The sequence below is a fragment of the Hyperoodon ampullatus genome (genome assembly GCF_949752795.1).
Source record: "Hyperoodon ampullatus genome assembly, chromosome: 12".
In the NCBI taxonomy this organism is placed as follows: Eukaryota; Metazoa; Chordata; class Mammalia; order Artiodactyla; family Ziphiidae; genus Hyperoodon; species Hyperoodon ampullatus.
The window spans coordinates 60,129,014-60,153,471 of NC_136925.1; the positions used below are offsets into that span (position 1 = coordinate 60,129,014).

A 24,458-nucleotide genomic window follows, 5' to 3' on the forward strand; every position below is an offset into this window, starting at 1 on the left:
TAGTTTGCACCTAAGGGGCAGATGGGGAAAAAATCCATTTATCGAGGTAGGCTGCGGTCTGCTCATGTAGGGCCCTGTGGCTTATAATAAGGAACTTCAATTCTATTCCAAGCCCAAAGGGAAGCTATTAAAGAATATTTTAGCAGGAGAATAGCATCATGTAATATATTTTTGAAAAATATTACTCTGGCTTCAGAGACTTTGGAAAAAGCCAAAAATGGAAAGGAGGAGAGCAGTTAGAAAACTGGTACCTTGGCTACAACAGGCAGTGAAGGTAGCTTGGACAAGGTGATAAGAGTGGAAATGAAGAGTAGGGGAAATCTTTGAGATATATTTGAGTGCAAAAAGACACTATAATCACTGGAAGCTGGTAGACTGGACCGTTCCAATGAGTAACTTCATCTTCCTCTCTGGGCACTGGCAGCCCAGTGGACAGCTTCCCACACAGATAGATGCTGGAGTCAGTCTCTCTGGCTTCCAGTTTGAGCCCTGAAACTTGCTGTCTGACCTTGGGCAAATCACTTTAAACATTCTGTGCCTTTATCCCATCCCTTTACTTCAGTGTAAAATAGAGATAGTAATAATACTGCATAGGAGGTTGTGAGATTTCAATGAGTAAATCTACTAAAGGCCTTAGAGGAGTGCCTGACAGAAAGTAAGCACTGTGTTAATATTTGTGATCCATGTTTTACTCTGAGAAAAATACGTTACTAGGAATTTTGTCCAAATACTGCCAAGAGTTTTCTGGGTTTTTGTTTTGTTTTGTTTTGTTTTGTTTTGTTTTTGAGTCTCAGGTAATAGTAGGGAACATCAGATCCTGAAATTAACAGACAAATAGAATTTTCATTTTCTGCCGTACTGCTTAACCCTTTCTGATGATACATATATTTGCTTATACATATATTTACGAACGCAGAGAATTTCCTCTTTTGGAAACCACATCAACCATGGATCTTTGTTTCCCTTAGAAGCGTGCATTAGGGAATCTTCATCCTGACCAAGGATTTGTCATCACTGATAACAAGTTGGGCTAAAACATGTCAGATATATTAAACACCAATTCTTGCAACAAATACTTATTCCTTATCTTAATATGTAAAAGGATTTTGAAGGATTATTTACATCATTTTAAAATTATTAAAAATTTTTTAAATAAAAATCAGGTGAAAGGAATTGACCCAATGGCTTTCTTTTTTCTCTAACAAATGATGCAAACTAAATATATGAAAGCCTCATGAAAGACTTTAGGTCAAGGCCTCAGGTGGTATGTAGCCTGTGAGAAACTGGGTAAGAATATCTTTTATTCATTTTCTTTTCTCTACTGTTTACCTCCTGCCAAGAAAACAAAATTATCAAGGGTAGCCTAAAAAGGGAGCAAAAATCACAATAATGCAGCCCAAGGTCTGTATGGAAGCGGGGAGAGGGGCACACCTCCTCCTTGCTGGTGATATTAGAAGATGAGAATGAATGCTGTGAATATGAACACCTCCTTCTCTCCTCTTCAAGTGCATAAGACCTGAGGATGTACATCTTTGGAAATGTAATTCTGGGGGGAAGGTGATGCATATACAACCTTTAAACAGATTAAAATTTGTGTACTGGACATGGTTTGCAAAACCTGCAAGGTATTTCATTACTATGTGCATGTAGGAGATGCCCACAGAATGGTCTCTGCTTATTAGGATCACCTCAAAGCTGTGGACTCCAGAACCAGTGGAGCCAGATACTAATCTTTCCACTGCCATTGTGATTGCTTTTCTTTGGAGTATACTAGAGGGTAATCTGTCTTTCAAACACACACACATGTCAATTATTATTTCAGGATTATCCATCCTATGCAGCCTTTGGCCAAAACCAGTATGCACAGTATTACTCTGCATCAACATATGGAGCATATATGACATCAAATAACACAGCTGATGGCACGTCCTCCTCAACCTCAACCTACCAGTTGCAGGAATCTCTCACAGGACTGACTAGCCAACCAGGTACAGATCTTCATCCAGGTGAAATACTTTTTATATGTTTTGCTGTATCTAATAATATGGAGAAAATGGGCATTTTAAAAACAAGGTTGAAAGCTTCCAGATAATTATGTTGATGTTTAATCTGTGCTAGTACCAGTGATTTAGATGAGGCTTTTCTGGCATTCCAGAAAACTTTCTTTTAGGTGTAGGACAGTTAGGAGATTTTAATATCAAATGACAGAATACATATGAATATGGAGATAAAAGGTAAGTGGATCTTTTACCAGACTAATTATTTCATGGAGACCTTGACAACATAGAAAAGTGTAATAGTATCTTCTTTGGGTAAAACTGATAATATTTCCTTTATGCTTGAGAAACTGTATAACTTTTTCACCTTACGAGTCATCAGTAGCCCCAGCCAGTGAACACTTCCCACATTCCTAGGATTTTTAGGATCATTGGTAGGTAGTTTAATATCTTTGTCTGATCAACACATATTTAAAATCCATCGTAGTCTTCACTGCCAGAAGCTTGTCTGTATCCTTATTAGAACTGTATTTGCTGACACATATTTAACACAGCTGAAGAACTTAAAGTTAAAAGCAAGTTTAATAGAGATTCATTGTAATCCCAATCAAAATTCCAGCAGGACCTTTTGGAGAAATTATCAAGATGATTCTAAAATTACAAGGAAAGACAAAGGAACTAGAATAGCCAAATAATTTTGAAAAATAAGAACAAAGTTTGAGGACTCACATTGCCTGATTTCAAAATGTATAAAATATAATAATCAAGAATGTTTGGTATTGGCAAAAATGTTAGATACATAGAGCAATGGCAAAAATGTTAGATACATAGAGCGCAAAAGGGAGGGGATATGGGAACATATGTATACATATAACTGATTAAATTTGTGATAAAGCAAAAAAAAAAAAATAAATAAATAAATAAAAAATAAATTTAAAAAAAAAAAAAAATGTTAGATACATAGAGCAATGGAATAGAATAAAGAGTCCAGAAATATATATATTTCTGGATATATTTAGTATATGTTGTGTATAATATATACAACATATACAATGATACAACATATACTAAAAGTTTGTTTTTTGACAAAGGTGCAAAGGCAATTAGAGAGAATGAATAGTTTTTCAGAAAATGGTGCTGGAACACTGACATCCATATGCAAAACAAAACAAAACAAAATATAAAACAGAGCCTTGACTTGTAACTCATACCATATACAAAACATGTTAAAACTAAAACTTCTAGAAGAAAACATACAGAAACTCTTTGTGGCCTTGGGTTACATAAAAATTTAATAGATATCACGCTAAAAACACAATCCATAAAAGAAAAGAAAAGCTAAATTAGACTTCATAAAACAAAGAACTTCTGCTCTTCAAAAGACACCATCACAAGAATAGAAAGACACACCACAGATTGGGAAAAAATACTTGTAAAACACATATCTGATAAAGCACTTGTATCCAGAATATATAAAGAACTATCAAAACTCAATAAGAAAATCAAAGTTAAGAAATTTTTTGTTTTTGTAAATACCACTTAGTATGTTCAAGAATATTTTTTCTGACTTCCAATTATTTGCAAGATCCAAACTCATCTCTGCTTCTTTTTTGTCCTGCTTTGGAAGGGCAAGAAAATAGGGACACGTGGTCACAATACTGTAAATTCTTTCTAACTGGACCAGTGGTTCCAAGAAGACAAAAAGCCCATTAAACAATTATTTATTGAGTGCCTGTTAGGTACCAGGCACTGCTGGTATTTCAGCAGTGAATATGTTATCTGCATTCACTTAGATTCATTTAGCTTCCATTTAACAAGCAAGACAAAGATCAAGAAAATAATTAAAATAGTATGAATGTTGAGAAAAGGAAAATGCTAGATAATGTGGGTAATATTAACGACGTGGGCCCCTCACTGTTGTGGCCTCTCCCGTTGCGGAGCACACGCTCCGGACGCGCAGGCTCAGCGGCCACGGCTCACAGGCCCAGCCGCGGGGGATCCTCCCGGACCGGAGCACGAACCCGTGTCCCCTGCAACGGCAGGCGGACTCTCAACCACTGCGCCACCAGGGAAGCCCGACAATGAAACATACTTTAAGCGACAGAGAAAATGCAATTATATTCATGAAATGGCAACATTCTTTCTTTTTGCTTCACTGTTATATATAGGGTGAATAAACAACAAGGTCCTACTGTATAGCCCAGGGAACTATATTCAGTATCCTGTGATAAACCATAATGGAAGAGAATATTTAAAAAAAGAATCTCAAAATATTGTCTCTAATCTCACTATGGACCGAAGAGAAAATTGTTAATAGGTGTACTAGACTTTGATGCCCCTACTGTCAATTTCTTTCCCCTTATCTTCTTTTTAGACCCTCCCTCCTATAAACACATAGCCCCTTTGAACCTCTAATCCTCATTCCCTCTTTTTAGGCTTTCCACCTAACCTCCCTGTCTCTTAGCAGCCATATCTTATGTAGGGCCAGGATGAAGGGAAGGCAAGAGTTGCCTGGGGTGCAGAATGTAAGGGGGCGTTCATTCTCACAGCCCTTAAATTTTACACCCTTGGCACACTACCTGCCTTAACTTCCGCCCAGCCTAAATCCCATGTTCCAATTCTGTCCTGATCCTCTTTCAGTAAACACTTACATTTCATTAAGAATCTTATGTTAATTTAAAGAATGAGTGATTTCAGAATCCTTGTTTACAAGTGGTGGAAGCACTTTAGGTGGGGAGATATTTGATGTTCTCTTCACACTGTGAAAGGTGTTTCTCGCTGGTGAATGCACGGGGAAAACAAAGTAGAATGACTGTGTTCAGAAGCAAAACCACAGACTAAATATTTTATCATTGAGATATCAGAGACAGAGTGACAGGACTGGCAGAGTGTTTTGGAATTTACTAGAATTGAGCTACCAGGAATGAAAACCATTCAAATACCCAAAAATGGTTTATTCTGGGTAGAACTTTGGGTGGAAGATTGATTTTTCTAATTTCAATATGACCACAAGAGTTTCTATGCACGAAAGACACAGATGGGTACTCTCTATTAGCTAAAGAATAATCAACTTTCAGAATAGCTATTTTATTTACATTAAAAATACTAAACGCAGACATGTAGATATTCTGAGTACGTGGCTTTGAATGTAACACATTCATATGTGACATTCTCATATTCAGTATCAGAATGCTGCAATTTCTTCAGCTTTCCACTGGTTGCTAATACCAACGAATATAGTTTGACATAATTGTCAGATCTTACGAGACTTTCCATTGAATTTAAAGAAGAAATTATTTCTACTTGTACCCATATTATTCTCTCAACCAAAATCATAACAATACACGTGTCTAGATCTTTAAGGAATTCTGTGACCTCAGACCTTCAGTCAAGGTAGTTTTAAGTTTGATTTTGCCTTTTCAGATCTGGCATGCATCCAAAAAGTAAACAAGTTCATAACTATGGTATTTTTCTTTATTATTGAGGAAATTTGAGGTATTTTGTTTAAGGGTATAAAGAGTATTTTCCACTGACTGGCTCTGCGTTTGGACTTAAAGCAGAGACCTAACAGTTAAATCCACGGTTTGTCATAAATCATTCACTGTTGACTTCTCCCATGTTTAAAATGGAAACATACTTTATGTTCTATAAGAGACAGCTGGTTGCTCTGATTTAGCGATAAACCTAATGAAATAAAGTTGGATCTAAATATCCAAAACTTAGAAGGTGCAGTTATTCATTACGGTACTGATTAAAAGATAATTATTCAGTCATGTATAGTGTTAGCCCAGGAAAAAGCCTAGGGCAATGGGTAATGACTGATGTTATTTGGAAATTACAAATAGCATTCAGTCATTTATTTTACCTTATTAGGTAATTTGACAATGTATTTAAAGAAACATTACCATGCTGATTAAGAACAGATATTTTAGTTCATTATCTTTGAAAAGATCTTTCTTTGCCTTTAACATAAAGGTTATCTTAGGTATATTATATTTTTGATTCGCATTCAGAATGTTTGATGACTGATAGCACATTAAGCTTAGTGATATTTTTATAATTCCTTTTTAAAATTTTAAACATCTTTAAAATTAAATATAACTAGCAATTTGTAACAACATTCTGTAGTCTGAGACCTTGGCAAACATTTCAGATACATTAGCTAATTAAACTTTACAAGTGTTGCAGAAAAGTAAAGGATGGTAAGATCACTCTTTGAAAAGAAGCCAGTTTCTTAGGCAGAACTCAGTAGACTTTCTAGGCCTCATGGCATTTCACATGAGGACAGGAAGGAAAGCAAAGTACTAATTCATTTCATTGAAGGCAACAAGAGGATTTAAACGGAAAGGACTGACCACATTTAACTTCTCTGCCAATTTGCATTTTCCCTACCTGCAGCATTACTGTACCCTAGTGCAATTACCTGAGTGAAATTGACAGAGGCACTGGAATTAACAGCTTTCTCCTTTAAAAAACAAATGTCAACAAATGTTTAATGACCAGTTGAGCTCAAGTTCCTGATTTTACCCTTTATCAGAAGAAAGGCTAGAACCTTCAAAAGATATGGAGGTCAGTTCATTTCCATCTGGGTGGTTGCTGTAGGAGCCCAAATACAGCACATGCCCGCTTAAGGACCTGCTCTTTTACTTTGATGTTTTCAGATGAATTCCTTGGCCCTCACTGTCACAGAAATTGTGTAAAGTCTGTGTAACTCTTTTGATTAGTAGAAACAGATATACATTTGACCTTTTTGTAACCTGGACAGACCGGTGCTATTTGGGAGAGGAAGTATTACCTAGTGGTTAAAGCGGGAGTTCTGGAACCATATCAACTTTTCACATACAGGCTATTTCATCTTGGTCAGTTAATTGAGTCCCACATGTCTCCAGTTCTCCCATTATTAAAAGAGGCTAATACAGGTCCAAATTCACTGGGTAGAAGTGAAGCTTAAGTCATATATATGTGTGTGTGTGTGTGTGTGTGTGTGTGTGTAAAGAACGTTTCACAGTAAAGAGCTCTGACAAATCAATAAGAAAAAGATAACCCAATTTTTTTAATTAGTCAAAGATTTAAACAGTTACTTCATAAAAAGTAGATACCAAATGAGTAAGAAACAAAGTATTCTACATTGTTACTCATCAAGAAAATGCTAATTAAAACTACAATAAGCTACTACCAACCCCTACCATCGCTAATATAAAAAAGACTAGCAATACCAAGTATTGGCGAGGATGTAGCGCAACTAGAACTCTCAATGCCAGTAAGAGAGTGAATTAATACAACAACTTTGGAAAAGAGTGCTCAGTGTCTACTGAAGGTAAACATATGCCTTCCATTCGACCCAACAGTCCCTCTGTCAGGTGTATACATATAGGCATATGCTTAGTATATACATATAGGGATATGCTAGGTATATACATATAGGGATATGCTAGGAAGGGGAGCTTATGCCCACAGATATAAACAAGAATGTTTATAACAGCTTTATTCATAGTTGCCTAAAACTACAAATAACCCAAATGTTCATCAACAGAATGTATAAAGCATAGTATACATATGTCATGAAGTTCCAGCCACATTAAGGAAAAAACAAACAACTGCTCCAGGCTACAATGTGGGTGAATCTCAGACATAATGAACAGTGACTCTAGCCAAACACGTATTCCAATAAGCTTATTGAGACCCAGACACTTCCTATGACCAGTCTTTTACCTTCCTCCTTCTACGCTTTTCACTCTCTTGCTGTGATAGCTGCTGACTTTCAGTTCATTTGAGTAGCTGAGTTGTTCCTGCCTAACCCCGTCTTTATGGATCCAGTCAACAATCAACCACCCATAACTGAGCAGAGTAACTTTGGGATTTTGCAAGACTTTGTCTATTCACCTCTTGCACTGTAGCAAGAACAAAGCTGCCTGATGAGAGTTAACTCCTGAAAATTGATCTATAATGGATAGAAAGATAGGTTTTATGGAAAGTCAACCAAAAAACTTTTATAAGCTTAATAAATGTGTGTTAATTTGAATCAATATTTTATCTGAAAAAGAACATTTGATTGGCAGGACATAGTAACCTCAGAAAAATTCTGTTTTATAAAAATAATTGAAAATAGAAAACATTTTGTGTGATATTTTTAAAAAGTAGGTGTGTGTTTAAATACCCAAATCCCCAGCTAACGCCTATACAAGTAAGCTGAAACATGATTTACTATGACATAGGGCTATATTCAGCATCGTAACTAAAGATTCTTTTATTATGCTTTCTACTCTCATGCATTCGATAGCAGAAACCCATGCAATGAACTGTGCTAACAAGGTTTTAAGAGCAAATAATATTTGGAGCACAGACATTTTTTTTGATGCTGTCCTGACATGCACAAATGTTTCCCAAAGAAAACATTTGACCGTTAGAAATTATTAGAGGTTAGCTATATAAACACTGTTTACCTAAAACATCTCAGAAAAAATGTTACCTAAGTGTGATCTAGTTTGTTCAGACGTGTTTATTTAGATTAATAACTGCTTGGCTGTCCTCATAATTATTTTATTTTAATTTTTATGATAAAGTATGAGAGTCATAACATCTTTACTTTTAAAAATTGTGTAACTTTAATATAGTTTGCCATTGGACTCTCCTAGACATTTTAACATTATGCATATGATTTAAAGTAAACATAAATCAGATTTATCTCAGTAATAAAAAAAGATAGCTGCTATTACCCAGGCTTTAGTATACAACGAAACTGAGATCCAGAGAGATTGAGTAAAATGCTTGAAGTCATATAGTAAGTCCAACTCTTGTTACTTGTGAAGTTTTACTGCACCTCACTGTCGCCTTGGTGGGTTTATCTTAACACCCTCTCCTACAGACTTGCCACTGCTCTGTACTCTCCACCTCATAAGATGCTGCATCACTAGCTTTAGACGTGTCGGACTTTTGGGTATCTGTGGGACATGCAGAACCCAATTAAACATAAAGTCTGAAACTTAAGATTTGACTTGGTATGATGTATGGGTCTTCACGTAGAAAGTGACTGACCTATGAGAGGGTTAGATTGCCCACATGGTGTGGAGTGGGGAAAATGATCAAAGGATGGGAGTACTAAGTACCAGAATGTAAGGAATGGGAGAAGGAAAAGGAGTCCGTGTCTCCTAGACAGAGAAGGACTCATGAGAAAGATTCTAAAACATGCAGGATATCAGCTGCTAATGGTTCTGAGGAGGTGGTGTTGAAGAGGATCATACACAGCATAGAGATCCAGGAAGGTAAGGACTGAGTCTATCTATTATCGCATTTGCCATTTAGGTGGTTCTGGGGACTCTGGGTAAGAGTAGTTTTCTTAGAGTTTTGGTGAACTGAAGCTAGATTATGACAAATCAAATGTCAGGAAGTGGAGACAAATGTGCCATCCAGTACTGTAGCCGCTGACTTCAGTCTGTACTAGCCCCATTACAAGGGCTTAATAGGCACGTGTGGCTAGTACAGATTGAAGTCAGCTCTAAGTGTCATATACACACAGGATTTCGAAGACTTAGCATGAAAACGAGATTATGTAAAACATGTCATTTTTATATTTATTATATGCTGAAATGATAATGTTTTGGGTATATTAGAGCAATTAGCATATAGGAATTAAATTAATTTTACATGTTTCTTTTTACCTTTTTTAATGCAGCTTCTAGAACATTTAAAATTATATGTATGTGTGGTTACATTCGTGGCTCACTTTGTATTTCTGTTGGACAGCACTGGTACATGCTGTTCTTTTAAGACGGGTCCTTTAAAAAGAAAAGATAGCAAACAGATAGCTTCTAGATAGAAATGCAAGGTCAAAGGGAAGGACTTTTCAACTTGTCTGTGTGCCCCCCACCCCTAGAAACAGGAGAGATTGAAGGGAAGGTAAGAGAGAGTTTGGGTAGTGGAGCATGATTATTCTCTAATAGGTGAGGCACGGAAGTCATATTTGCAAGGGGAGGGATGGGATCTCATCCTCAGACATAAGGAGGTGACAACAGATCTAAATTTAGATAAATACATAGGTGGGAATAGAGATAGGAAGTTGAGGGCATCTGGAGTACAAAAGGTCTTCAGGTTTAATAGATCACATAGATCAAAACTAGGAGAAACCTGTGTGACCTGCAAAATTTTGACTAAATTAAAATTTTGTGTATTTGATTATAAATCTTTCTTGTCATAAGGAATTTTCTGTTGTAGGATTTGTTAAAATCATTAATCATGAAGACTCATACCTGATCTAAAAATGAAGTGCCGTCCTTGACAGTATTCATGTTATTTACAGGAGAGTTTGATACCGTGCAGAGCCCCTCCACACCCATCAAGGATCTTGATGAGAGAACGTGCAGGAGTTCTGGGTCAAAGTCCCGAGGAAGAGGCCGGAAAAGTAATCCCTCCCCGCCTCCCGACAGTGACCTGGAGGTATGTTGACTTCTCCTTAAAAGGTGTAATGTGATGTTTCATTTTATTGAATGATATATTCTATACCGTACAGTTCTGTAAAGTTTCAGACTTAAAAGAAAAAGATATATCATGAAATGAGTGGACCTACTATGAAGTAGGCATTTCACAGCTCTGAAATTAGAGATTTCGTCCATTATAATGGCAAAACTAAAGAGAATAACAACTTAGTTAAAAATGCTCTATAAATTCTAGGCCTGAGATAGTTGCATCTTTTGATCCAAAAGACACAAACAGAAGGCACAAGCAGAAATTAGAAAAATAAAGCCATTGTTTGTGGGGTATTTATCTGAGAAGCACTCTTTCTGGGAGTACTAGGGTCATGAAAGATGTTTTTACATGGGTCAATAAATTTTAAAAGGTAAAATTAATCTGTATGGAGAAAAGAAGTTGTCATCAGAAAATAAGAAAAATTCCAATCATTTGATACATATGTTAAAATTTTTATACTTGTAAAAATTTCTGTGTGTCATTGTTTCCAGTTGGGACAGATCTTTTGAGATATATACATACTAAGCAGGTTGTTTTTTATTATAAAACGTTAGAAGAAACTATTCTTAACCATAATGTGTTACTTCTTACACAGCTGCATATTTTAATTGTGAAAAAAAGTTAAATCTCCAGATTTAGTAAAGTCAAGTACTAGCCCTTGTACCTCTGCATAAGAGATCATTTCCTTGATGCGAACAACAGTAGCAGATTCAAATGCCTTCAAGAACCCAGCAGGTGATATGAATGAGTGAACTGGGCTAGGGGGCCAGCAGACTGGGAAGAGTGGGGAGCACCGGCCCAGTCTAAAGGGACCCCTGCATCATTGCCACATGGACTGTCAGCGACCATTGCCACAAAACGGAAGTTTGTCTACTGCAGTCAGAACCCTGAACTTCGTGTGAAATCTTCTAATCTGGAAATTTTAATCAATAATTTGAAATCGTTCAAAACACTGTGCAGGCCAAACAACCCATCTTATGACTTAATCTGACCCAAGGGTCCACACATTACAATTTCTATTCAGGGATTGTTCATTGATTCTTTAAAATATTTTTTAAAATATAATTCTTTGCATGAATTAGAAAACTTCATGAATTCATGAGACATAAAATTTTATAAGAACACACTTCTATCATAAAGTCGAAACATGTCTTTTGGGTATTAACTGCAAATACATATTTGAATGAATTCATTCAGATTAGGACATCGCATTTTTAAGCCTTATTATTTTTGTCACTCTTGCTCCTCAGGTTTTACAGGGGTTAGATTTGACAAATTTGGAGGAAAAATTAATGGAGTAGCATAGATTTCCTTATAATGGTATCAAGATTATATCCAATGATAAAACAAGAGGACTTCTACTTGTAAAGAGAATTCTGTTTCCTTAGAACTTGATAATTCTTCAATATTTATCTTTTTTCTCCAGCGTGTGTTTGTCTGGGACTTGGATGAAACCATCATTGTTTTCCATTCACTGCTCACGGGATCTTATGCCCAGAAGTATGGCAAGGTAAGAAATCAAGAAATTTTACCTCAAGACACCTTGTTAGAATTTTATTTTAAATAAACTCAAAAGCCATTTAAAAATACCTTGTAGTGTTTTTATTGCAGTCTGTCAAGTCTGCTCTTAATTATTTATTTCCAATGGCTCATTGTTCTTTAACGTGAACTGGCAAATTTTACAGAACTTAATTAGAAATCATATTCTTTTTCCTTTCTTCATAATAACTTTGAATTTTCTATGTGAAAAACCAAGCTTATTACCCTCACATAATTATTTTAGAAAATGTTTTTGTAAATTGAAATGGACTTTAAACATTATAATATGTATATTATTGTCTAATAAGGGCACTTCAAGAAATTGTTTGAATTAATTTGTTGCACCAAATGTTGCTATGGAACGCCACTTGAAATAAGGAAGTAATCTTTTGTCTGACAGATCCTTTGCATTTATAAATATAAGTATTTTTTGGTAACTTAGAGGAAGCATATTATAGAGACTGGGAATAATACCCTGTCACACATACAAATCCAGAGGCAGATGTTCTCGTTACTTTCCTTTGTCTCTTGCCATTATTTTCATAGTCAGCTTGCTTCTTGTAACAGTGTTGTTATACACGTGTGTGAGTCTGTTTCAAAGAGTGATGCACCTGCAACAGGTTTTGCAACTAGAAACACAGTTGTAGAGGCCATTTGAGTCTTTGGTTCTGTAGGACTCACAGTCTAACCAGAGTCAATTCACAACATGTTGGCCTGCCTTCAATTACTGTATTCAAAGTTGTATCTAACTTTGGTTCCTTTTCATATGACACTTACAGAAGTGTCTCCCTTCATCTTTATAGTGTCACATTATTTCATAGGGTCTCATGTTAGCTCAACATGCAGTTTTTAACATCTTCTAGACTAGTTGTGATGAATTAATTGCACTCAAGCATTTCCTCCTAAATTTCACTCTTGATGAATTTGCATTGCATTTGATTTTTAGTATAAGTAATGAAAGTTGCTAAACATATGAAAGGTAACAATTTTATTTAGTGACCATTCAGAAAAAGGACTCTTAGCTCTTTTATCACAATTATCATCTAAAACAGTGATCTCCAAAGCAGGATGTATGCATATGTGCCAGATATACACAAGGAGCTTCACTGAGATAAGGAGAGAAAATAACACACTTATACCCTGCAATTTCTATTCTTATCTGTTTCAATACATGTAAATGATTATAACTCAAAGAATATGTATGTAATTTATAAATAAATTAACTATACATAAATTTGTGGTACACACTCAAAATTCTATTACTGATAGAGCATACAGTCTAAAAAGTTTCCAAATATACAGTCTAAAAAGTTTCCAAATAGTAATCTAAAGCATTTTCTTCTGAAATAATTTTGGCTTATGTGGAATACACAGTAATCCTATTGAACTGATTACAGTATTTTTGTGCAAATTTTCATATTAGATAAATGTTTAAAATAAACAGTCTAATTTGAACACACAAATCCAAATAAAGTTCCCTTCAAAATATTCACCATTGGAGGCTATACCTAAATATCCATGTTGCTTCTATTATGCCAAATCATTGGTGGGACTCATCTTTCGGAATTACCTTTGGATTTGTAAAATATTTCCTGACTTCAATTCTTCATCCTTTTGTGGTAATTGTGATATTTAGAAGTAAAAGGATGATTTGAACCCAAGGCGATAAATAAAGTGCATGGTCAAAATGTCACTATATATATATATATATATATATATATATATATATATATATATATATATTTCCCTTTTCGTCAAAAATACCTTAAAGTTTCTACCATCCCAGAACTGAGCATGGCCTTCTATTTGGGATATGAAGGGGTACCAGTAAAGAAGCAGAGATGTGGTAAACCATTAAAAAACAACATCAAATAATGAAGCTGCTTTTCTTGAGTGACTAATAAACTGGCTCTAAGAGCAATTCCAAAAGCAAAGTTCTCCTACTTCCCTCAGCAGTGGTACATCACTGAAATAACCCATCACGTCCCGGGATGGCCACCTGGTCATACGGCATTCATTTCACAAACAAGTTCCGTTATTTTAAAGTATTGTCAAAAAGCTTTGTTCGCATAGAAAAGAGAGACATTCTCTATGCCTACAGAGGCTTAAAACAGCAGAGCTTGCAGAAACGGCAGGAAAAGTGAGGGGAAGAAGGAAGCTAATGTTTATTTAATGCCCACAATGTGCCAGCATTAAGCGTCACAACAATTTTAAGGGGTGGGTTCTTCTCCCCAATATGTACGTGAGGAAACATGCTCAGAGAGGGAATAAGATGTGTGCAAAGTCACACAACTAGTCAGTGGTAGAGATGACTCTTGGGGCCCTGGACTCTTTGACCTCAAAGCCCATGTCGTTTCTGCTTATAGAACATCACATGGCGTAGACGATTAAGCTACCATGAACACAATATACAAGTGACGTTTCCTGAAAGGAATAAGGACAATTAGTGAGGTACTGTGAAGGCAGTTGTGTGAGTTCTCCTTTAAGTTGGAATGATTCTAATTATCTTCTTGCAGACAATTGGGATAGTTTTCCATCAAAAGGAAAAACTTAAGAAATGTTCAGTGAAATAGAGTGTGGTAGACAGATACCAGGACCTCATGGTGGTGCAGAATTGGAATAGGATCGGAGGCACTGTGGGCAGGGTGTGGGGAAGATAAGCCTACATTTCTAGAACACCTACCATATGGGAGCACCTGTGTTTGGCGTTTCACAAGCAGTAGGGATGGGGGAGAAGGACAAGAGCCTTCGAGTCAGAGAAACCTAACTTTGAAAACCCAGTGCTGATGCTTACAGTTTTCTGACCTTGGGCAAATTACTTAATTCTTCCATCTCCATTTCTGTAACATAGGAATACTACTATCTATAGTGAAGGAGAAGTAAAGAGAATACCATGTTTAATAGCTTAGCAGAACACTTGATGTGAACTAACGCTCAAAAATATTGTAACTGTGATTACTTTCACAAATGTTATCCAACTTAACTCTTATAATTACTCTACTGTAACGTATTGTGATCCAAGTTCTGTGGATGAGGAAACCTGGGTTATTGGCGTTTAAGAAACTTGACCAAGGTCACAAAGTGATAAATGCTGGTACGAATATTGGAAACCAGGTCATTCTCATAACAAATCTTTGTCCTTAATACTATTCTCTGCTAGTGGAAGGGGGCCTGCTGGAGTTGACCATGTTGAATAATGGTTTCCTCCAGGAAATTAAAAGAAATTAAAGGGAAAATGTTTTTAAGCTCTATTTTTTTCTAATCAAAATGAAAATTCCTTTATTGAGTTGCATGAAAAACAATTTAGATAACAATGTTTATTGAATGATTATTTATTTTTTAAAGTAATTTGATCTTTTTTCTTAATGTCAATAAGGAAATTAGTGTTGCCTTTTATCTAGTAAGACATTAATATTTTGGCATGTTAAGAAGTGGATAAATAAAGGATGTTGTTATATGAGGCCCATCTTGTGAAGCTTGGGATCACATGTAGCTCAGGGGTCATTTGAAGGGGACACAGAGGGCATTGGGTAGTTGCAGCTTCACCACACACCATAAAATAAACTAGAGCTCCAAGGACAGCTGTGTTCATCCAACAAATATTTACTTAGCACAGGTACACATGCTTCCTGCTCTCATGGAGCTTACAAGCAAACAAAGTAACTTCAGATTATGGTAACTGCTCTGAAGACAATAAAACTAGGTCAGATGGAGAGTGACTGGGCGGGTGACTGGGGAGGTGACATTGATGCTGACACCTGAATTACAAGAAGGAACTAGCCGTGCAGATTAGGGGGGAGAGGAGTGTGGAGGGGACCGTTCCAGGCAGAGGACATAGAAGGGCTCTGGGCAGGAGCAATCTTCCAGTGTTCTGGGAATATAAAGGAGCAGTGTGGCTGGAAGTTTGTAAACAAAGGAGAGTAACACAAGATAACACAAGGTAAAAACAGAGAGACAGGCAGGGGGCTGCATCAGGTCCAGTGTCTGCCGTAAGGCATTTGGAATTTATTCTAGGTGCAGTGGAAGTTGTTGTAGGGTTTAGGTTGAATTGGGGCCCGGTGGTTTAAGATCGGCTGCTTCGTGGAGAAAGGAGTTTAGAGGAAGAAGACCATTTAGGAGACTGCTGACTGGAGAAAGGCTTCTTTAAGTTGAATGTGAGTCCCTGACCCTCAGGGATTGTAAAACCCAGAGTTTCTGATTCTGTAGGTCTGAGGTAGGGCCTGAGATTTCACCTTTGGAATAAATTTTCAATAAAGCTGATGGACCATGCTTTGGGAACCGCTAGAAAATAGCATTTCCCCAACATTTTTCTTGGGAAAATGAGTTCCAAAATATGTTAATTGGTAGTCTTTGTGGAAAAAAACCCGATGGCCAAATAAATTTGAGGAATACTTGAATTTTATGGCCATTCAGTATATGTTATCATCTTAAAGGTCCTGAGATGTTTTACAGTTAAGAATCCTTTGTAACCATGTTTAATTCCTCCATTCCTGAGTGTCTAAGTAATGACCTTGAGGACCGGCTGAAATGAGGTCTTTCTGGTGATCAGTTGACAATTCAGAAGGACTTTGCCAATAGCGAAAGTGACCTGGGCCATTATTTCTGCTGAGGAAAAAAAAGACCCCTGTACTACGTAAAGTTTATCTGATCTTGAAATTGTTAATGTCTTCAGTCCTTTTAATTTCTCGGATCAGTCTTGTTTCCACAGTGTGCACTTCCAGAGTGTAAAAGTTTTGTATGACATAGTGATTTTTCTGTTCTTTTAACCAGAGAATCTTTTATGTTTGTAGTATATCACGCTGAGTATCTTTATATAAAACATATAAGGGCAGATCTGCTCTAGGTGAAATGTAGAAGTTGGGGGACTGGAGACATCCCATTTCCCTCAAGTAGGCAATCCCTTCCCCCATTGTTCTCAGTCACCCCAAAAGGGTTTCCTGAGTCCTGCGGGTTGCTCAGAACACATTCTGTAAGGCAGTAATCCAGCTGAAGGAGCACCAAACTAGAGGTTAGGAGGAAGTCCTGTGCCTACATGTACCTTAAGCTACCCATTTAACCTCTGAGCCTGTTTTCACATCTAAACATGGTTATAATCCATTTCCTTCCTGGAGTTACTGGATGGATTAAATGATATAATGTAAAAAAAAAGTATAAAAGTAGCACTTAGCTCTGAAAACTATCATCCATGTCCTGTGGCGGAGAAATTTAATGCACTATTTCCCCCAAAAGGGGAAATGACAAAGACAGAAATCTCCAGACATGCAGAAGGTCAATGTTTGCACAAAGTGGTACTGCAGTGGCCTGAAATATAGTGAGCTGAGAGCTGGAAATACAACCACCAGTGTGTAAAATCACGTCCTGCCATGACCACACCTAACTACCCATCTACCTATTTTTCTCTCTCTTCCCCACCTCCAACCCCGGTAAAAATAAACAAACAAGCAAACAAATAAGTAAGTAAGTACCATTTTTGAGCTCTTGCTATGTGCCTGGCACTTTTCTGAGTGTCCTGTTAAATGCATTACTATCTCCTTCACTTTCACCACCACCCTATGTGATTGGTACCATGTCACACAGCTCGCAAGTGGTTTGGCCAGCCAGAACCCACTGCACTCTTTTGGTCTCATGTCTTTCCCCACCACCTATCAAAATAAAATTCATGGAACATAATAATATAGGAATGCCATTTTTACTCATAAATTGCTCTGCGTAACTAACTTTTGTGTTTTAACTAAAAAAGAAACTTTAGAAAAATCCTGCTTCCGTTTATAAATAAATAATATTGTGAATTTTCCAAGGATCTTCCTAATATGTGATCACTTTTGGACCCTGTTCAGTTGTCAACACAACATGCTCTTTTCCCAAGCAGAACTATTGCTGGATATTTACCATGATGGCAAATGAGGGATGTCAGTATTTGAGTTCTGCTGCCTGTGGAGCTGATGATGGGCTTTGCAGCTGAGCACCAGCTGGCATGTACACCTTTCAGCACTGCACAGCTCTAAAGTAGGAGTTTGTAAATTTGGCAGGACGCAGACCAGGAATCATCCATCATCTGTTAGAGTTTATGAAGATTATCTCTATTCCCTGATTAAATGTATATAGTATTTTACCTGATAAGTTGCAGTAATTCCTCTTTGTTAGAGGAAGAAGTGAAAGAAGCTAAAAAAAATTGTGCTTTAGGGATTTGGTTTATTTTGAAGCATTAATGTGTCATGTGCTATGAGACCATGATTCTCTAAAAGTCATTCCACAGGAAGGATGCAAAGGAAATAGCCCAGGTCAGGGAAAAGACTGAAGGAAAAGTGAACAGTTATATTGCAAAACTGAAATCCAAGCTCCCAAAACTACTTGCTCATTTTAGACAACATCTTATATAAGAGGAGCACTGGAGAAATGATATGTTCATCAGGATAAATCCACTGGTTACTTTTATATTAAACAATCTACACACACTTATGTGGAAAGGCTTCTGAAACAGCACAAGCTATATTTTAAATGATGAGATTGTCATGAAGATAAGTACTGACTTATGTGTATGTCACCTAAAGAAAAGCAACATGATTTGCTAGAATGTGGTTAGAATGAATCAAGTGTTGGAACCATGGATTGGAGGCCAATCTGATGGCAGCATGCAGGTGACCACCCCTCTGGGCATAATGGTTAGAGCATTCTGAATTTGGAGGGAGAAGGGACCTGAGCTTAAATTCTATCTCCACTTCCTACTATGCATGTGACCTTGGGTAGTTTATTTAGTCTTTGTGAGCCTCAGTTACCTTTTATATAAAATGGGGAGAATAATAACTTCATAATTTGATTAGAAGGGTTAAATGAGTCGGTGCATTAAAACTCAGCACATTACCTACCTCAGAGCAAACATTCAATGAGTGTAACCTGTTTTTTTAGTTCCAAGGAAATCTGAATGTTGAGAAACTGAATTTGGGGAAACTGGGTGTTTTATCAAAAAATGTATGTGTTGTTTCATCTCATAATGTGAGATACTCAGCTCAATGTTGTAGAGAAGAAGAGCATAACTAGAGAGTGATCATGGGACATATAAATTGAATGAATGCAGAATTTACAAGTCTCAAAAACTTTAGTGATAGAGAACAGATTTGTGGCTGCCAAGGGGGAGAGGGGTCGGGGAGGGATGGATTGGGAGTTTGGGACTAACAGATGCAAACTATTATATATAGAATGGATAAACAACAAGGTCCTACTGTATAGCACAGGGGTCTATAGTCAATATCCTATAATAAACCATAATGGAAAAGAAAAATAAAGTGAAAAAATTTTTAGTGTTTTTCATGGTTGCTCATAGTATATGTGTTTAAGGGCACACATGCGTATGCATGTAAACATACTATAGTTGACCCTTGAACAATGCGGGGGATCAGGGGCGCCGACCCCCCATGTAGTCAAAAATCTGAGTAACTTATGACACCTTAAAAACTTAACTGCCAATAGGCTGCTGTTGACTATAAGCCTTACTGATAACATAAATGGTTACCACGAATTTTGCATGTTGATGTATTATATACCGTATTCTTACAATAAATAAGCTAGAGAAAAGAAAATGTTATTATGAAAGTCATAAGTAAGAGGAAGTATATTTACAGTACTGTACTGTATTTATCAATACCATAAGTTTGTCATCTGTTTATAAGGTGAATTGTCTGTCAGTACTTATGTCAGTATTGTCTTACATGATATAAAATACTGTAGATGTGATACGCATTACTAACACTAGACATCAAAAATGAAAAGATAATGTGAAAAAGAAATTCATATTTATTTACAGACATAACGATTCATGCACTGATAACAAAGCAGCGATGTGATTGCTTTATGGTAGCCTAAGTGTCATCAATATGGTTGCTTCACAGTAGCCTAACCTATACACTAATGAATGAATCATTGTAAAATTTTCATGGCACACAGCATTACAGTCATATTCTTTTTTTTTTTTTTTTTTTTTTTTTTTATAAATTTATTTATTTGTTTATTTATTTATGGCTGTGTTGGGTCTTCGTTTCTGTGCGAGGGCTTTTCTCCAGTTGCGGCGAGCGGGGGCCACTCTTCATCGCGGTGTGCGGGCCTCTCACTGTCGCGGCCTCTCCCGTTGCAGAGCACAGGCTCCAGATGCGCAGGCTCAGTAGTTGTGGCGCACGGGCTTAGTTGCTCCGCGGCATGTGGGATCTTCCCAGACCAGGGCTCGAACCCGTGTCCCCTGCATTGGCAGGCAGATTCCCAACCACTGCGCCACCAGGGAAGCCCTACAGTCATATTCTTAATACAGTATTGGAGACACAGTTACATTATAAAAAAAAACAAAAACATTTACCTGTGATGATAGGCTGATATGCCGTTTCTCCAGTTACTAGAGAGGGGCATACTGTACAGTAATGTAATTCTTTGAAAGCAAAGTTATAAAACAGTAAGAAAGCTAACACATTATTAATTTTATATGATATATCACTCACCTTATGCACACGTAAGGATAAGCTGTTCACTTCAATACAAGTCTTTGCACACGATGTTCTACAAGACGAAAACTTAGGCAATGGTGATTATGGGACAAAAACGTGTCATACAGTTCTTGCCGTACAGTTATTAGATTTTCACATGAAGACATTCAACACACATACATAACAGATAAGGTTATTAACTGTCTGTCATGATGATTTCTCTTCATTTAGTGGAAGTGGATCGTCATAAAATTCTTCATCCTCGGCCTCTTTACAATGAGTAGGCTGAGGACGAGGGGCAAGAGGAGGGGTTGGTCTTGCTGTCTCACCAGGCGGCAGAGGTGGAAGCGATGGAGGAGGTGGAAGGGGAAGCAGGAGAGGCAGGCACACTCAGTGTAACGTTATGGAAATACAGCACAATTTCTGTCTGACTTTTTTTGCTTTTTCGTTTTTCTAAAAATGTTTCTATATGGTACCAATCTTTCCACCGTTTGCTTTAGTTTCAGCGCCCATATCATAGAAGGGTCTGCGTCTTAAAAGAGATCAAAAGTAGTTTTGAATGATCAGAACCTTCTGCCAGACTGCCTAATGTCATTTCGTTTCCTGGCGCTGCTTCTTCTACATCTTCTTCCTCGTTGTCTGGCACTGGTTCAGATGCACTCATCTCCATCAATTTGTCCCCTGTTAATTTTTCTGGTGTGGTGTCTGTTAGCTCTTGAATTTCTCCAAGATCTATATCTTGAAACCCTTCGCCCTCACCTCTCTTTGCTGTATCCACCATCTCTTTCATGATTTTCTTGATTGGCTCTGTCATAAATCCTGTGACGTCATGCACAACATCTGGACACAGGTTTCTCCAGCAGGAATTTATTGTTTCTGGCTTGATGGTTTTTAGGGACTTTTCTATACCAATGATGGCATTTTCAATGGCATAATCCTTTCAGACGTTCATGATGTTCTCTATTGAGGTTCTCTTCCATAGCATTGACAATCCTTTCCATAGAGTACCATATATAATGAGCCTTAAAGGGCCCTATGACCCCCCTGTTCTGGAGAATGAATTAGAGGTGTTGTGTTTGGGGGCAAGTAGACCACTTTACAGTACCTTCAGTGTTGAACTCATGGGGTTCTGCATAGCCAGGGTCGTAGTCCAATATCAAAAGAACTTTAAAAAGCATTCCCTTACTAACAAGGTACTTCCTGACTTCAGGGACAAAGCCTCAATAGAACCAATCCAGAAAAAGTGTTCTCATTGTCAGGCCTTCTTTTTGTTCAATCAGAAGACTGGCAGCTGGTGTTTATCCTTTCCCTTCAAGGACTGGGTTTAGCAGCTTTATATATAAGGGCGATCCTGATCATAAACCTGACTGCATTTGCACAAAACGGTAGTATTAGACTGTCCCTTCCTGCCTTAAATCCTGCTGCTATCTTCTCTTCCTTATTAACAAATGTCCTTGGTGACATTTTTTTTTTCCTGAATAGGGCAGTTTCATCTGCAGTAAAAACCTGTTCAGCAGATATTCTTTCTCCCCAATGATTTTCTTAATGGTGTCTGGGAACACATCTGCTGCCCCTTGGTGTGTGAAGCTGCTTCTCCTGTTATCATGACATTTTTTAAGCCAAACCTCTTTGTTAAATTATCAGAGCATCTTTGCTGATATTAATTTCTCCAGCTTTAGCTCCTTCACCTTCCTTTTGCTTTAAGTTGTGATTTAATGACTTCACTTTTTCTCAAATCATATTAGAATCTACAGGTATGCCTTTCTTGTAGTAATCCTGAACCCGCATCAAAGATGGATTTTCCACGTGAGATAAAAAGGTATTTCTGAAAAAGAGCAAGGTTTCGAGCCTGCTGGTGTAACCACAGCGATGACTTCATGAATCTCCTTTTCTTCTTTACAATGGTCTTTACGCTGGATTTATTTATCTTGAGATGGAGGGCAACCACAGCTGAAGAACTTAAGCTATGGTACATATCAAGTAATTGAACTTTTTTTTTTGTCATGTCATGACTATTCTCTGCTTCTTGGGAGCACTTCTAGCATCACTAGGGGCACTTGTATGGGTCCCCTGGTGTTATTTAAGGTTTATGGTATTGCAGTAAACAATGCAAAATACGTGAGAGCTGCAAGAGGTCACTTTTTACTGCAATGTGCAATTTACTGGAGAAATGAACTGCTCACAAGGAGTTGATTAGCGTCACTTGGCATTTAAGCGGATACTTGTAACACTTGAGTTCACTGAAATAGTAACAGGAGGCGGCTATGAAATTACTACAGTAGTACAATATGGACTACAGTTAATTTTTTCAGTTATGATTTAATCCTGCATTTAATCTTGTTTGTATACATTTCTCTTGACTGTGAACGGTGCCATGAACAGTCTGTGTGTGCATAAGTTTTGATCAATTTTAACTTTTTAATAGATTTGTGTGTATCTTATGGTATTAAATGATAAAATAGACTAGTATCTCTATATATTTTATGCATTCATGATATACCTAATTTAAATTTTTTTGTCAATATTTCTAGGCTATGTGGTTGGTCTGGGAGTTTTTTTCAAATTATCGCAAATCTCCAAAAAATGTTCCAGCATATTTATTGAAAAAAAATTCTGCATATAAATGGACCAACAAGGTTCAAACCTATGTTGTTCAAGGGTCACTTGTACATATGTATGTAAAAGTAAAGCTAAATCAAAGACAGTGACACTTCTCAAGCTCTCATAGGGAGTTTGAGAGACAGTGAAACTTGAAATTAATATACGAGAAAGATAAGTGGTTATTCATTTCTTAAAAGCACAAACTTCTGGAGACACCTTTTATAACCTCCCTGAAGTTTCAATCTCCGTTTATGATCTTCGCTTATGAACACTCAATCTCACTCTGTATGACAGTCTCTAGTAAGTCAGAAAGAGAAAAATAAATATCGTATATTACCACATATATGTAGAATCTAGAAAAATGGTACAGATTAACCAGTTTGCAAGGCAGAAATAGAGACACAGATTTAGAGAACAAACGTATGGACACCAAGGGGTGGTAGGGGGTGGGGGTGGGGGTGGGATGAATTGGGCGATTGGGATTGACATGTATACACTGATGTGCATAAAATAGATAACTAATAAGAACCTGCTGTATAGCACAGGTAACTCTACTTCACTTCGCTGTACAGTAGAAACTAACACAACATTGTAAAACAACTATACCTCAACAACAACAAAAAGATAAATAAATTTTAAAAAAACATTCAATCTCACATCTTGGGTGTTGGAGGGAGGCAGATTACATTATTACCTTGCCTTAAATTTCCATAACTTATCATTAACTTGCCTTTTTTGAAATTCATGTCTCACTTATCTTTTCTACAGTCTTCCTCTAATATACCACCCACCTTTCTCCAAGTCCTGAGGCCTCAATTGGGTGGGTTCATTTGCCATCTCTGTCACTTTTCTCTCAGTCCTGTGCTTTCTAGCTCATCCTTCCATGGTCATTCTTACCATTCTCTTTTCTTGTCCCTTTCCATCCGGTTGCTATGCTATACTATTATATATTGCATAATATAAATATGATACTTTACTATTTTTTATTTTTAAAAATATTTATGATATATTATGGGCTGGAAGCAAGTTCTGTCAATCCATAATCTCTACGATAGCAGTAGTATAGCATAGCAACTATAGTTGTAACATATTACTATTGCTGTAATTCCCCTTGAAGTATATTTAATCTGTTATTAGTTTAATAAATGTGGGTGAGCTTTATTCATTGGATTCTCTACTGATCAAAACAGTAGAAGCTGGTAGTGGTAGGTAAGCTGTGTGATGTCCCCTTCATGATTCTGATTACTTAATTTGACTACTGTTCAGTTGCAAATATGATGCTTACATCAAATACTTGGATTTTGAACAAATCCTTTTAATCCAGAGGAAAAATTAACTAGTTTCACACCTTTACCTGCTCCCTAGAAGGTCGTTGGCTACATGACTAAGA

The 24,458-nt window shown here is 37.0% G+C and overlaps 1 protein-coding gene across 9 annotated transcripts in view; it reads left to right on the plus strand.

The window, feature by feature from the left end:
• EYA4 (EYA transcriptional coactivator and phosphatase 4) overlaps positions 1–24,458 on the plus strand; it is a gene marked incomplete at both ends in the record, with an annotated part of 230,504 nt that overhangs the window by 180,246 nt on the left and 25,800 nt on the right. For 5 of the 9 annotated variants that reach the window (XM_079716541.1, XM_079716540.1, XM_079716545.1 and 2 more), the window contains 3 exons: positions 1,823–1,988; positions 10,294–10,430; positions 11,887–11,970. In XM_079716541.1, coding sequence (XP_079572667.1) covers positions 1,823–1,988; positions 10,294–10,430; positions 11,887–11,970 — 387 coding nt within the window. Of the gene's footprint in view, positions 1–1,822; positions 2,007–10,293; positions 10,431–11,886; positions 11,971–24,458 lie in introns of all 9 variants that reach the window. The other 4 variants (XM_079716542.1, XM_079716539.1, XM_079716543.1 and 1 more) reach the window with 1 other exon arrangement.